General features: G+C 39.6%; 1 protein-coding gene across 1 annotated transcript in view; it reads right to left on the bottom strand.

Moving 5' to 3' along the window:
* Positions 1–13,585, bottom strand: part of LOC132400744 (CUB and sushi domain-containing protein 1-like) — a 2,029,389-nt gene that overhangs the window by 1,451,388 nt on the left and 564,416 nt on the right. The window contains exon 3 of the mRNA XM_059982042.1: positions 10,347–10,459. Coding sequence (XP_059838025.1) covers positions 10,347–10,459 — 113 coding nt within the window. The remainder of the gene's footprint in view (positions 1–10,346; positions 10,460–13,585) is intronic.

Here is a 13,585-nt window from a genome sequence, read left to right as displayed (position 1 = left end):
AATGTGGAACCAAAAGAAAGTTTTAAGACCACCTTCAAGAGAAAAAACTTATTCCACCAACAGAAAAGTCACAAGACTCTTCGATGAAAAAGTCACGAGGGAGCAATTGATACTGAAGAAAGAAACAATCATTAAGTCAGCAGAAAGCAGCAGAGCTGATGATAAAAGCCAGCACAAAAGCATTAGGAAAGAAGTCAATAATACAGTTTGTAAGATAAAGAAGAACTATGAAATTAAATTATCACAAAACAAAAGAGTAAACTATTTTAATAGGCATCCGTTAATCTCGAGAGACCATGGATTTGCGCCTTGGAAAGTTTCCAGGGCGCAGGCCTGGGCAGGGTTGTATGGGAGACCGGTAGTTGCCTATGTTGCAAGTCTCCCCTTTCCATGCCACCGATGTTGTCCAAGGGAAGGGCAAGGGCCAATACAGCTTGGCACCGGTGTCATCGCAGAGCAATGTGTGGTTAAGTGCCTTGCTGAAGGCACAACATACTGCCTTAGCTGAGGCTCGAACTAGCGACCATCAAATCACTGGACCACTTGGCCACGCACCAACATACTATTTTAAAGACATCAGTGAAACAGGTTAGGCTAAGAATGGAAACATTACAGATAAACAGGACTTATAACTCCAGAGAGTGAACAAAAATATTAAATCATTACCTTGATGGATATTTGGAGTCACAGCATGGATAAGACTGCCCTCTTTTTGTACTGTTCACTTAATTTTGTGTGTATATTTCGTATTGTAATTTATAATTTTTATTGTGTATTACAGTGTACTGTTGCTTCAAAATTTTACGAATTATGTCAGTGATATTAGATTGATTCTGACTCTGAACTTTGCCTCCTGTGGTCATTGACAGGGGTGCCTGAAATATTGTAAACTCACATTATCAATAGCTCATCTGCCTTTGATAAAAGAGAAGTCAGTCAAGAAGCTTCAATTGTGTTCTCATGTCAGACACTAATGTCATATCAGAATGCACAGTATCTGCAGGATACAAATGAAATGACCTAGAGATATTTCATACTTCATTGTGAGATCCAGGGAGAAGAATGCTCAAGTAGAATTCAATGCCACAAGCAATGGTTTAAAATTAACATTTCAACAATCATAAGGAAACAAAGGGATTTTTCTCATCCAACATGAAGAGGTTTTGCTTGAACTGAAACAAAAGTATAAATCATACTCCACTTAGTTTAGACGATAAGACATAGGAACAGAACTAGGCTATTCCACCATTTCATCATGGTTGATTTATTATCCCTGTCAAACCCATCCACCTGCCTTCTCCACGTAACATTGACACCCTGACTAATCGCAAACTTATCAACCTCTGATTTAAATACAACCAATGGTTTGGCCTCCACAACAATCTGTGGCAAATAATTCCTGGCAACTCCCTGGCTAAAGAAATTCTTCCTCATCTTTTCCTAAATGGACATCCCTCTATTATGAGGCAGTTCCCTCTGGACCGAGACTTCCCCACTAAAGGAAACATCCTCTCCACATCCACTCTATCTGGGCCTTTCAATATTTGATAAGTTTCAATGAGATCCTCCCAAATTCTTCTAAACTCCAGCTAGTAAAGGCACAGAACCATCAAACGCTCTTCACTCATTAACCCTTTCATTCCCAGAATCATTCTAGTATACCTTCTAATTCTATTTCTACCTGTTTATCCTGTAATAATAACTGCTCTGTAGCCCACAACTGAAAATTTTACAATTTATTTTCCACCAATGACAGTTTTTCATTCCAGGGTATGGGAAGATTTCAGTTAGGGTGCCATGGTAGCGTAGTGGTAAGCATGACTATATTACAGCTTGAGGGGCCAGAGTTCAATTCTGGTGCCATCTGTAAAGAGGTTGTATATCCTTCCTGAGAATGTGCGTGCTTTCTTCAGGTTCTCCAGTTTCCTTCCACTGTCCAGAGACCTACCGGTTAGTAAGTAAGTCATTGTAAATTGTCCTATGATTATGCTAGGGTTACATATCTGGATTGGTGGGCAATGTGGTTTATTGGGCTGGAAAAGCATGTTCTGAGCTGTACTGTATCTCTAAATGAATAGATAGTTCCCAACAGAAATCACAGAGAACATTTTCTTTACCCTCAGTGTGGAGAGGATGACGGGGATGATTGTGGAATATCCTGCCCATGTCCACACACTTACGAGAAACACAAGAAATTCTGCAGGTACTAGATGTACAGAGCAACATGCACAAAGTTCTGGAGGAACTCAACGGGATACGCAGCATCTATGAAGGTGGATAAGCAGAGAACATTTTGCACTAAGAATCTTCATCAACACTGGAAAGAAATGAGGAAGATTCCAGAATATGAAGTGTGGTGGAGTGGAAGGATTTCAAGCTGGTAGGTGATAAGTGAAACCAGGTGGGGGGGAAGGTAGGTCTGTAGGGGGGTGGAGTTTGAAGTGAGAAGCTAGGAGTGACAGATGAAAAAGGAAGGGCTGGGAAGGGCTGAAGAAAGTCTTTGAGCCCAGTGAGATGTCCTTAAGGGAATACTGCCAACCGGCACAGTCCAGGCTACAGGAGGAGGTGCTGAAGGATGTACGGAAGTTTGTTTCAGCCAATGCAAAAGCTTACTGGAGAACAACCATAGCCTGGCTCCTTTCTGCTACTGGACTCTAAGGGGTGAGTCCAGCAGGGAAACCTTTCAAAAAATAGAAGAGTTTATCACCCCAGTAGTCCATATTTAAAAAGTCTAAAATCTAATTGACATTGATAAGAATACTATAAGTCTGGTTCACAAGATTCATCGGTGAAAGCAATAGCAAGGGTGCTGCATGGCCTTGGTTGTTGTACGGGCCAGGCCCTCATGCTGCAGTGTCACCAGCTGCAGCCTCCCAGGAGATGCTGGAGGTGGTGTAGGGCGCTGGGAGTGACGACATGGTGGAAGACAAGCTGGATTGCATTTATCCACATCTGCACTGGTGCATGAAGAGGAACTGCTGCATTCTAATTCTTGCAGAAATGTGGCTCCAGGTAAACATGCCATGCACCATCAATCTATAGGCCATGGCACACAGGGACGGGTGATACACTTTTTTGTGACTAGGTTCTACTGCTATCATAATTATATACAGTATGCTCTATGTGCCTTCTGCTGTATATGACTGTTGGCTCTGAGATTTACTGTATGGTTGAATGAGAGTTAAACTTGAACTAGAATGTATTGACCAAATGACACCGGGAATGTAAAGAGTTTATCACTCTATCTTTTTCCATATATATTTTATAATGAATTAAAGTTTATTCTTTTGAAATTTAAAATAAAAGATGTAGATTCCATGCCAACTCTTAACAAATCGAATTGGTAAATTCAGATTCTCCTGCAATTTGAAAGGTTTACGCTGCTGCTGTTTAGATGCTCCACTTGCTTCCTGCCTAACAGTGCTTGCGGTTCCTTTTGTTCCTTTCCAAGCTGGCCATTGAATTGGCTTTTATAAACATTTCTGTTGGTAACAACTTGATTAGAGGTAGTTTCACAGAACCCACTGCAACCCAGCCCAATGCATGCAATCTCCTTATGCACATCACCCAAGCCTGTGAGTGGTCATAGCAGAGTCTGGTTCTCACTACAGTACTGCAGCGATTATTGTGACATTATTACAGATTGACATGTCAGAGTTCTGAGTTCAAATCCGGTTTGTACATTCCTCCCATGAATGTGTGGGTTTCCTGCGGGTGCTCTGGTTTGCTCCTGCCATCCTAAGACATATGGGCTAATTGGTCATAGTAAATTGAATAGGCTAGGGTTATATTGGTGTGGGTCATTGCACTGGATATGTCTATTGTGCACAGTGCCACTAAATAAATAAAAACAGTGTGTCGACACAGTCTCAGCTAAGTTTAGACTCTCTGAGACAAGCCCAGGGGATAAAGTCCAACCTTGCTGAAGGCTTCACCATCTTTACTGAACTACAAGCAATAGTTTCTCTGTCCATGCAAACCGTCCTTCCATTGTCCCACCCAACATACACTTCGCATGATCAGAATTCCTTCCCTTGGATAAAATACTCTGAAAAGTTGAATGCTTACACATATTACAGAGGTAATTTACAGTACTATGTGTACAAAGGGGAAATTCATTTACTGTGTTTTGTCTCTCAGGATAAGTAATAGGGTTCTAATGCCTGAAGCTTTGGTAAGGATGCCAACTACCACCCATCCCACAATCTCTTTCACCCATTATCATGGACCAGGACTGCCAGACTGGGTAACAGCTTCTCTCAGGCTAAGAGACTAATTCAATACCCTACAGCCACTGAGGTCTCGTCACCAGGACAGCAAGCTGTTTACTGTTTGCTTGTGCTGTGCACCTACATGCACTTTGATATTTTATTTATGGTAATATTTTGCATTATATGCTGTGGATGATACATGTTTTGTGAGCACACCATGGTCCAAGGGATTGTTGTTTCATTAGTTTGCATATGTGTACTGTCAGATGACAATAAATGTGAACTTGAACATTGGACCATGTCATTGTCCAATATTCCAAAATCAAGTTCAATGACTACATCCTTGCTTGTGCACAAAATTCAAGGACTGTCATTCATTCTGCCCTCTTGTTTTATTGAAGACTATACACTCGCTTCAGCAACTAGCCCTCCCCCAAGTTTGTATCACCATGGAATCACAATGCCATGCTAGGTAACCCAGTAGCGAGCATCCACATATCTGATATATTAGATTAATTGAAGTAAAATAAAATAATTTAATCAAAGTAATGAAAACCAGGTGTAATTTCCAAATGCATGATGTCAGCATCAAAGTCCAATCTCAATGCCGTTTAACTTCAGTTAAATATTGAGATTGTTGGCTAAGTTGTTGCTCTGTGCCATTTCTCAGAATGCTTACAAGATGGATTTCTGAAGTGTATCTAGTCAATGTGCTGTAGACAGCAATGTGTGGCTAAAGGCAAGCTGGGATGCATCCTCCAAATTCAGCTCAAGGGGCATTTTGGTTTGTCAAGTTCTCTGATCTCAGCATTTGATTTCCTCCAAGTTATGTCAAGAAAGACTATTTCTAACAACATGGGTCTCCAAAAGGAATCATAGGAAATCTTTCCATTGAATTTTACAGTATAATATTTACTAAAAATAATGTAATTGCTTCAAAATGAAGAGAGGATTCACTTCCAATCTCCGAAGAAAACTCATCTTAAAATTTATAACAGAATATCCAGTGCATTCTAAGTAATTCTTCATCCAATCCAGAAAAGTTGGGAATTTCCATTATTTTATGAGGGGATTAAGGAAATGTTTCTGGGGGACAGGAAAGGAAATGAAGCTCTTTGGCTTAATTTCATTCATTTAAATAGGAAGGGTTCATCAGCCAATTCCACACGCCAGTGCCTGCAAGAACATTTATCATAATCTAGGCAACGGGGTAATGTCAAAATCTTACTTGGAGTAGATATAAATCTTTGAATGTTACGTTAAACCACAGATATTCTTCCAAATATAAAATTTGCTAATGCACACTCCCATTCTCTCACTCAAAGAAATTCATCCACCTTCAATAAAATGTCACAAAGCAATTCACCTTCATCCACCAGCAAGTGCAGTACTCACTTAATTCAGGAAACTGTCACTGTGACTGCATGGATTTTACAAATCCCAATATAATATTAAAAAAATAGAGCACACTTCCAAACAAAAAAAAATCACTTAATATGGTAAACACATCTCGGAATTTTCTGCATTTCTTCCTTCTTTTTAAATCTTTCAAAAGTAGCCTACAAACAAATGCTTTAGGAGTTTGAAAGGGATCTTGATCACATAAGAATTAACCTGATAAATGACCTGTTGGTGCCTTTATTACACTATCAATTCACCTGTCAGGAATGCTGAACATTACAAACTGAGGATCAAGATAACAACTTTGGAAAGTAGTTTTGAGAGCTAAGGTTTAGTTTCATCATGGTTGATTTCAGACGAGCTCGCTGAGAGGAAAAACAATCAAGGAGGTGTTTTTCTGTACAGTCTTGATTCTTAATTGCCAAGGCTACCTTTATTCTTCATAGCGAACAAACCATTATGGCTTTCTGAACAATTTTTTCCTTAAACCAACTAATAGAGAATAAATAATCAGTATCTACATCTGAAACAAATTCAGCAAAAATGATGGTATTCAACTATCTATTCTGTAGGGCTCCAAATGTTTCAAAGTACACAAAAATCAATTAAAAACAATAATATACCTTGACATACTTTCACTTGAAAATAGTGCAATTCTCTATGGATTTATCATGCAAAAAATCTTGCATCTTAAGTCATTCATAGCTTCAGCATCAACACCAAGTAAAAGTTTGGGTTCTTTGGAGATGTTGGAAAAGGAATGCCTATTCAGATATTTTAAGACTTGTAGCTGATATGTATACAGAGAGAATATTTTACATTTCAGTTCTTTATGCAACGTGACTTTTTTTTTCAAAAGAACATCATATGTCACTGCACAAATGATTCACTGCATTTAACATCACAAGATTGGAAATTTGCAATCTTATACTTTTAGACCATTTAAAATTGCAGACATTATATATGCAAAGTCGCACAGCATGAACATTCCAATCATCTGATAATTCAGCACACAACTGTCAATTCAACATTTCAAGTCAATTTTTTAATGATATAGTTAATAATATAATGATATACAACAAAAGTTAATGCCAACACAATGACCACCAAATGTCCATTCAGTAGCCACATCAGTTTGTTGCATTATGCAAACTAACTAATGTACATCAGTTTGTTGCATTATTTGCACAACCTACCTGTTTGTGCAAATATTTACACACAGAGACCAACTCAATCACTAATGCATACTCATTCCTCTTCCATACTCATTTTGTTGGCTAATTTAAAAACTTTTGTAGAACAGCAACAACAAATAAAATATTAATTAATTAGTTGAATTAAAGTGTACAATGCATAAATGATTCAATTACCACATTCACAGTTATTTCCATAATTGATTCCAAAATTTCATAATAAGAAGCATACATTGCAGAAAACAAAGACAATATGTTACAATCCTGTTTGTGCGTAATGATTAGAATGATATTCCTATTGTGTCACACACATGATATCTACCAATTTTTAAGCCTGCAAATGACAACTTGCACAGATTTCCAATGATGAAGGGAAAAAAGTTGGATTGTGTTTTTAGGAATAATTGATCTATTTCTTAGTGTTGTCAGGGGAAAGCAATGAACAAAGGAAGACTGTTCATTTTTATGGGGTGGATTAGATAATTAAAGTAATCCACGCTAGTTACTATATAGCCTATTTCTCCATACTCCCAACATAATTGAGGGGGAATTTATATTGAACTCAAGTCTATTTTTGAATTTGCCATTGTTCTTTTCTCAAGACTTTGCTCGAAGGTCCATCTTTGCAATTACCATGACTGATGATTGTTGTTAGCTCCCTTGAGCCTGATACATATTAATGAGGAGTGTTGGCAAGCATGTTTCACTTGCAACTTGTTATTCTTGTATTCAGTGGATCACCATTGGTAATCAAAAGGCAAAGATCAACGAGTTTAAGAATTCCCCAGATAGATTTAACAGCTAGTAATCTGTAATTGAAATCTAAAAACAAGTGTTGGGATGCTCCAGTCCTTGGCCTTTGGGCTTCATATGGCTGAATTATTTCTCAAGCTTGCCAAGTGATTATATTATCCCATTAATTTAATGATAATCATGATACATGAAGAAACTATTGTGTTAATGTATTATTTTTGGTTTTAATTCTTGAAGAAGCTATGCAGTCTGCCATTGTCTTTTCTACTTCTTCCAAGTTTATTTCTCTCCAGAGAGTTTACTGCACTTGCCAGAGTTAAGGTTTTTAGGGTGCAAACTATTCTTCTGCACCACTGTCACTTTCCATGCATGCAGTTGGTGGAAGCTCGTCCTTTATCAGAGGTGCAAAGAGACTTGGAATTCCTTGTGCAGGATTCCTTAAAGGGTAACATGTTGGTTGAGACAGTGATGAGTAAGGCAAAAGCATTGTTAGCATTAATTTCAAGAGGACTAGATTATAAGAGCAAGGATGCAATGCTGAGGCTTTATAAGGCATTAGCCAGGCCACTCGTAGTATTGTGAGCAGCTTTAGATCCCATATCTAAAAAAAGATGTGCTGGCATTGAAAAGATCTAGAGGAGGTTAACGAGAATTATGCTGGGAATGAAAGGGTTAATGTATGAGGCCTCCTTGATGGCTCTGGGCCTGTACTCACTGAAGTTTTGGAGAATGGAGGGGGGATCTCATCAAAACAACAAATTCCACAGCATATGGCAGTGGTATTAAACCAGATTCTGATTTTGATACTGAATATTGAAGGGCCTAGATATAGAGGGCAGGGAAAGGATGTTTTGTATAGTGGGGGAGTATGGGACCAGACGGCACAGCCTCAGGATAGAGGGAATTCTATTTAGAATAGAGACGAGGTAGAATTTCTTTAGCCAGGATCAGGCTGAGTCATTGGATATATTTAACGTAGAGGCTGATAGGTTCTAGATTAGTCAGGGCATCAAAGGTTCAGGGAAGAAGGCAGGAGAATTGGGTTGAGAGAGATTATAAGTCAGCGTTGATGGAAAGGCGGAACTGAATCAATGGGTGACTTGCCGAATTCTGCTCCTATATCTTACGGACTGCCTCCTCCTTGTATCAGATTTGGACTTGCATCCCCGTGGGGACCGTAGGACTTCCAATAGACCCCCAACACTCTTCACAATTCCCTCTGTTGCTGCCAGACATGAAGATCCAGCACAGAACATCATTTCTCAGTGGTAGTGGTGAGAACCCAATGTGGCAGTACTTTCTACCTTAGTAGATAATGGTGTTCAAATAGAGTACGTGCCATCTTTCTCACTGAGAAAATGTGAAGGTGCAGACAACAGCAGTGAGCTGGTGCAAATGTCAAATGGACAGACAAGATTTAGCACGTTTCCATGGTCTGCTTGAGTAGGATCCTGTTCTGGGCTAATATCACCATGTGCACGTGTTCCCATTCAGACACTCCCATCCTTTGTGTTCTGTGAATTCCTTTTATAAGGACAGCATACACTTACTCAGAGGATATCCAGGCTGTCAAGGGCAGCAAGGGAGAAGGCAGTCAGATTTATACTGTATCCATCAAATTTGCCAGCTCTTTATATTTTCCCGTTGGGGTGTATGGGTGTCCCGGGAGTGATAGCACCTCTGGTGAAGCACCAATCATGTCCATTCTGGTACATCTCACTCATCTTTGGTGCCAACCAGACACTTAGCTCTCACCAGTGGCTCCAAGTAGCTGTTTGAATTCAACAGCGGCCACACCACTTTGACAGGTGACCTACACCAGGTGAGGGTAGCCGACAGGCCACATTCCCCAGTGAGATGGGTGCATTCCTGTCCTAGCATGCAATACCAGCTCCGGCAGACAGGGCAGATGAGAACCAACGGCCAGGAAGGCGACTCTACAATGCTCCATGAAGATTGAAGGGAATAATGAGGCACAGCAGTAGTCATGGTCATCGACTACAACCAAGGAGGGCTCCAGTTGCTCTAAAGGACCCAGGCTTCCTAGGTTGGGATAATGAAACTGTTCCATTGCAACTGCTTTTCTGCTTTTAAAACTCTTCTACAAGGTTTTTTGTCATCATTGGACTCGACAGACAACTACCACCATGTTATCCCATTAGTTTAATAATAATTGTGATACATGAAGAAACTATTGTGTTAATATATTACTATTAGCTTTAGCTCTTGCTAAAACCAATGCTGAACCTAATGCTGAAAACAGTCAAAGTTTACAGGTGTCCTCAGACAGATCTCCAAAGAAAGTTGCTTCACTTTCTTTCCATAACGCAGAATAGTGGTAGGGTTTCATTCCCTTAATGGAGAACACCAGGGCGTGATTTTGTTTAATGTGGGGAAGCTGATGGATGGGCAGCCACCAGACAGTCCTTGATAGATCAGGGTCAGGATACAGGGGCGTGGAGTGTAAGACAAATGGGGCCCTTCACTGCTACAGCCTTCCTCCACCTTCACTGTATTAACATGTGCCATCATCCCAGAGGATCTGAAGGTGCAAGTAGTTACTGGGCCAACACAGGATCTCTTCAAGTAAATGTCTGGTCTCCACAGCTCACCATGATTCTGTTTATATTTACTCAACCCTGTAATGATGTTAGATTATTTCTCAGTTTTGAACGCACATTTATGCAGTAAAAAAACATTAGAGACACTGGAACAGTAGTTCTGAAAGAACAAGACTTCACACATGATGTCAGAGCAACTGTGGTTAAACAAAAGAGACAGGTCTTACCTTCATAAACTGCCTTGAAGCCTTGTGCACTGACTGCAAAGTCAGTGGTGAACCAAAGGGTGAGGATTGAACCTGAGCTCACAATTGGCGATGGAAGTTGGAAGCCAGTCACCCTGTGGGAACAAGCAACAGGAGGAGGAGAAAATGAGAAGGAATGACAGACCATGTGGGATTAGTCATCAGAAAGCCACCTATCTCTGTGACTTCCTTCTTGAAATATAATTCCATTTTGAAATTTTATTAACATATTTATGGTACTATTTTGGTGTTTTAATGTTTTGGTTATTGTGTGACATGGGTGGGTACACCCTGGTCTGGATGAACATTGTTTCTTTGTTTGTATGTATGTACAATCAAATGAAAATAAACATGAACTTGATTTTGAACTTCAGGTTGCACCATTACTAACTTAGCAGAGAACAACCACAAGAAGTCAGGGGTTAAGGCCTCATGGTTTTTTTTTACAAAATTGACATGAATATTCAAGCTTTAGAAATTAGATATTTAAATAAACAGATGTCAATTTCCATACTGTTGTTCAGAATATCATTGCGTAACTTGTCCTCAATCAAGCGTTTCTCGGACTCTCACACTGGAGGCTGCAGATGCTGGAATGTAAAGCAGCATACAAAATGCTGGAGGAACTCAATGGGTCAGGCCATATCTATGGAGGGAAATGGACAGTTGACGTTTCAGCTTGAGACCCTTCATTTTGACTACAGCATTTAATATTTAGGATTTATAAGGCATTAGACAAACCACACTTGGAATATAGTGAGCAGTTTGAGCCCCTTAGCTAAGAAAAGATATTGTGATATTGGAGAAGATCCAGAGGTCATTCATGAGAATGATCCATGGAATAAAAAAGTTAATGTAAGAGGACATTTGATGACTATGGAACGATATTCACTGTTGATTTGATGAATGAGGGGCTATCTTATCAAAACCTAACAAATATTAAAAGACCTAGATAGAGTGGATGTAGATAAGGTGTTTCCCTTTGTGCGAGTCTAGGACCACAAGGCATACTAGAACACAAGGACATTCCTTTAGAATAAAGATGAGGAGGAATTGTTTTAGCCAAATTATTGGCAATATTTAAAGCAGAAGTTGGTAAGTTCTTGATGAGTTAGGGCATTCAAGGTTACGAGGGATGGCAGGAAAATGTGGTTGAGATGAATAATAAATCAGTCATGGTGGAATGACAGAGAAGACTCAATGTACTGAATGGCCTAATTCTGCTCCTATATATTATAGTCTTACATTTCAGGTTGACACCCTACATCTTTGACTATCTCTTTACCTCCACAAGTGCTATCTGATTGGCTGAGTTCCTCCAGTTGTTTAAATTTTGCCGGACGCTCCTTGTTACAATGCCAGATCTCATGCCTTCAATAGCTGGATAGAATTCATGCAAAATGTCTTTACAGATGTTGCCTGACCCATTGAGTTCCTCCAGAAATTCATTGCTAACTTCTAATAATCACTTAGTACAGTAACCCTGAGATATAGATTGATGATAGGTACTTAGAAGTATCCCAGAAACTCTAAGATGATTTGTTTTTCCAGATATATTAGCTTAATTTGTCACATGTACATTGAAACATACAGTGAAGTTCATTGCTTTGTATCAACAACCAACATAGTCTGTGTATTGTGCTAGGGGCAGCCCACGAATGTCACCATGCTTCTGACATCAAAATAGCATGCCCATAACTTACTAACCCTAACTTATACGTCTTTGGAATATGAGAAGAAAACTGAGCACCCAAAGGCAAATCATGCAGTCATGGAACACATGAAAATTCCTTACAGACAGTGGCAGGAATTGACCCTGCTCTGTGATCATTGGCACTGTAAGCAAACACACGAACCTCTATGCTACCATGCCATTCAATTTCTTTGCTGCAGTGATCAGAATTCTCTCCAGTGGCATTGGTTGAAAGATAAATACCAAGCAGAATACTCAAGAGATTTGGTATTGAAAAGTTGCCTTGGAATATCCATAAAATGCTGGAAGAACTCAACTGGTCAGACAGTGTTTATGGGGAGGAATGAACAGTTGACGTTTTCAGTGAAGGGGCATCAGAACAGGAGCTGATGAAGGTTACTGCCCAAAATGTCAACTGCTTATGCCTCTTCATAGATGCTACCTGATCTGCTGAGTTCTTCCAACATTTTGTATTTTTCTTCAGGATTTCTAGTATCTGCCAAATCTCCAGTGGTTAGAATCCTCTGTGTCCACTTGAGTGGGCAGGCAAGCCAAGATTTAACATCAATCTGTTCACTAAGTAGTTCTTCAATAAATCTGCTCCTGATCAGGTCAATTGACCAAGAAGTCATTCCCAGGTGGAATGATTCAGTTTGAATTCTGCTGAGCAAGTGCCAAGTCTGACTGAACCAATCAATACCTGCCCAACATGACACTATGTTTAATCAAATCATTCAGAGGACTGATTAGTGCATCAAGCAGAGAGGCCCATTTCCTGGTCAGAATGTTAGAATGTGAAATAATACTCACTGTTTTGTGTTTACATCATGAAGTCAGATTATTGTTAGCCCATAATTAGATATTTTGGAATAGAAAATGGCTTCAAAATATTAAGCAATATCTATAAGCTTTAAAACTAACATAAAACTGAAATGCCATTGTTTAAGGTGCAAACATTAAGTGTTAAACACAACACCCATACTGCTGACAAACGCCTGACTACCAAAAGGAAATATACAGATATTTTTACAAAAAAAAACAGCGCTGGAAGAACTTTACAGGTCAAGCAGTGTTGTGGAGGCAAAGTGGTAATCAATGTTTCAGGTCGAGACATTACATTATTCGTAGTAGGCCTCCGTTAGTCTCGAAAGACCATGGACTTGGAACGTTTCCAGGACACAAGCCTGGGCAAGGTTTTTTTTTAATGGAAGACTGGCAGTTGCCCAAGCTGCAAGTCTTCCCTCTCCACACCACTGATATTGTCCAAGGGAAGGGCATTAGACACTACATTATAACATTACCCTGGACACAGGATTGTTGTGCTCCTCCAGCATAAGACTGTATGACATATGAGCAGAATTAGGCCATTCTGCCCATCAAGTCTGCTCTGCCATTCTTTCATGGCTGGTTTGTTTTCCCTCTTAACGCTCATCCTTTCTGTTCTAAATGGATATCTCTTTATTCTAAGTTTGATCCCCCACCGGTCCTAGACACCCCCATTGTAGGAAACATTCACTCCATATCCATT

The sequence above is a fragment of the Hypanus sabinus genome, chromosome 10 (assembly GCF_030144855.1).
Source record: "Hypanus sabinus isolate sHypSab1 chromosome 10, sHypSab1.hap1, whole genome shotgun sequence".
Lineage (NCBI taxonomy): Eukaryota > Metazoa > Chordata > Chondrichthyes > Myliobatiformes > Dasyatidae > Hypanus > Hypanus sabinus.
Note: the sequence above shows the minus strand (reverse complement) of the source record. Positions and strands in the feature narration are given on the sequence as shown.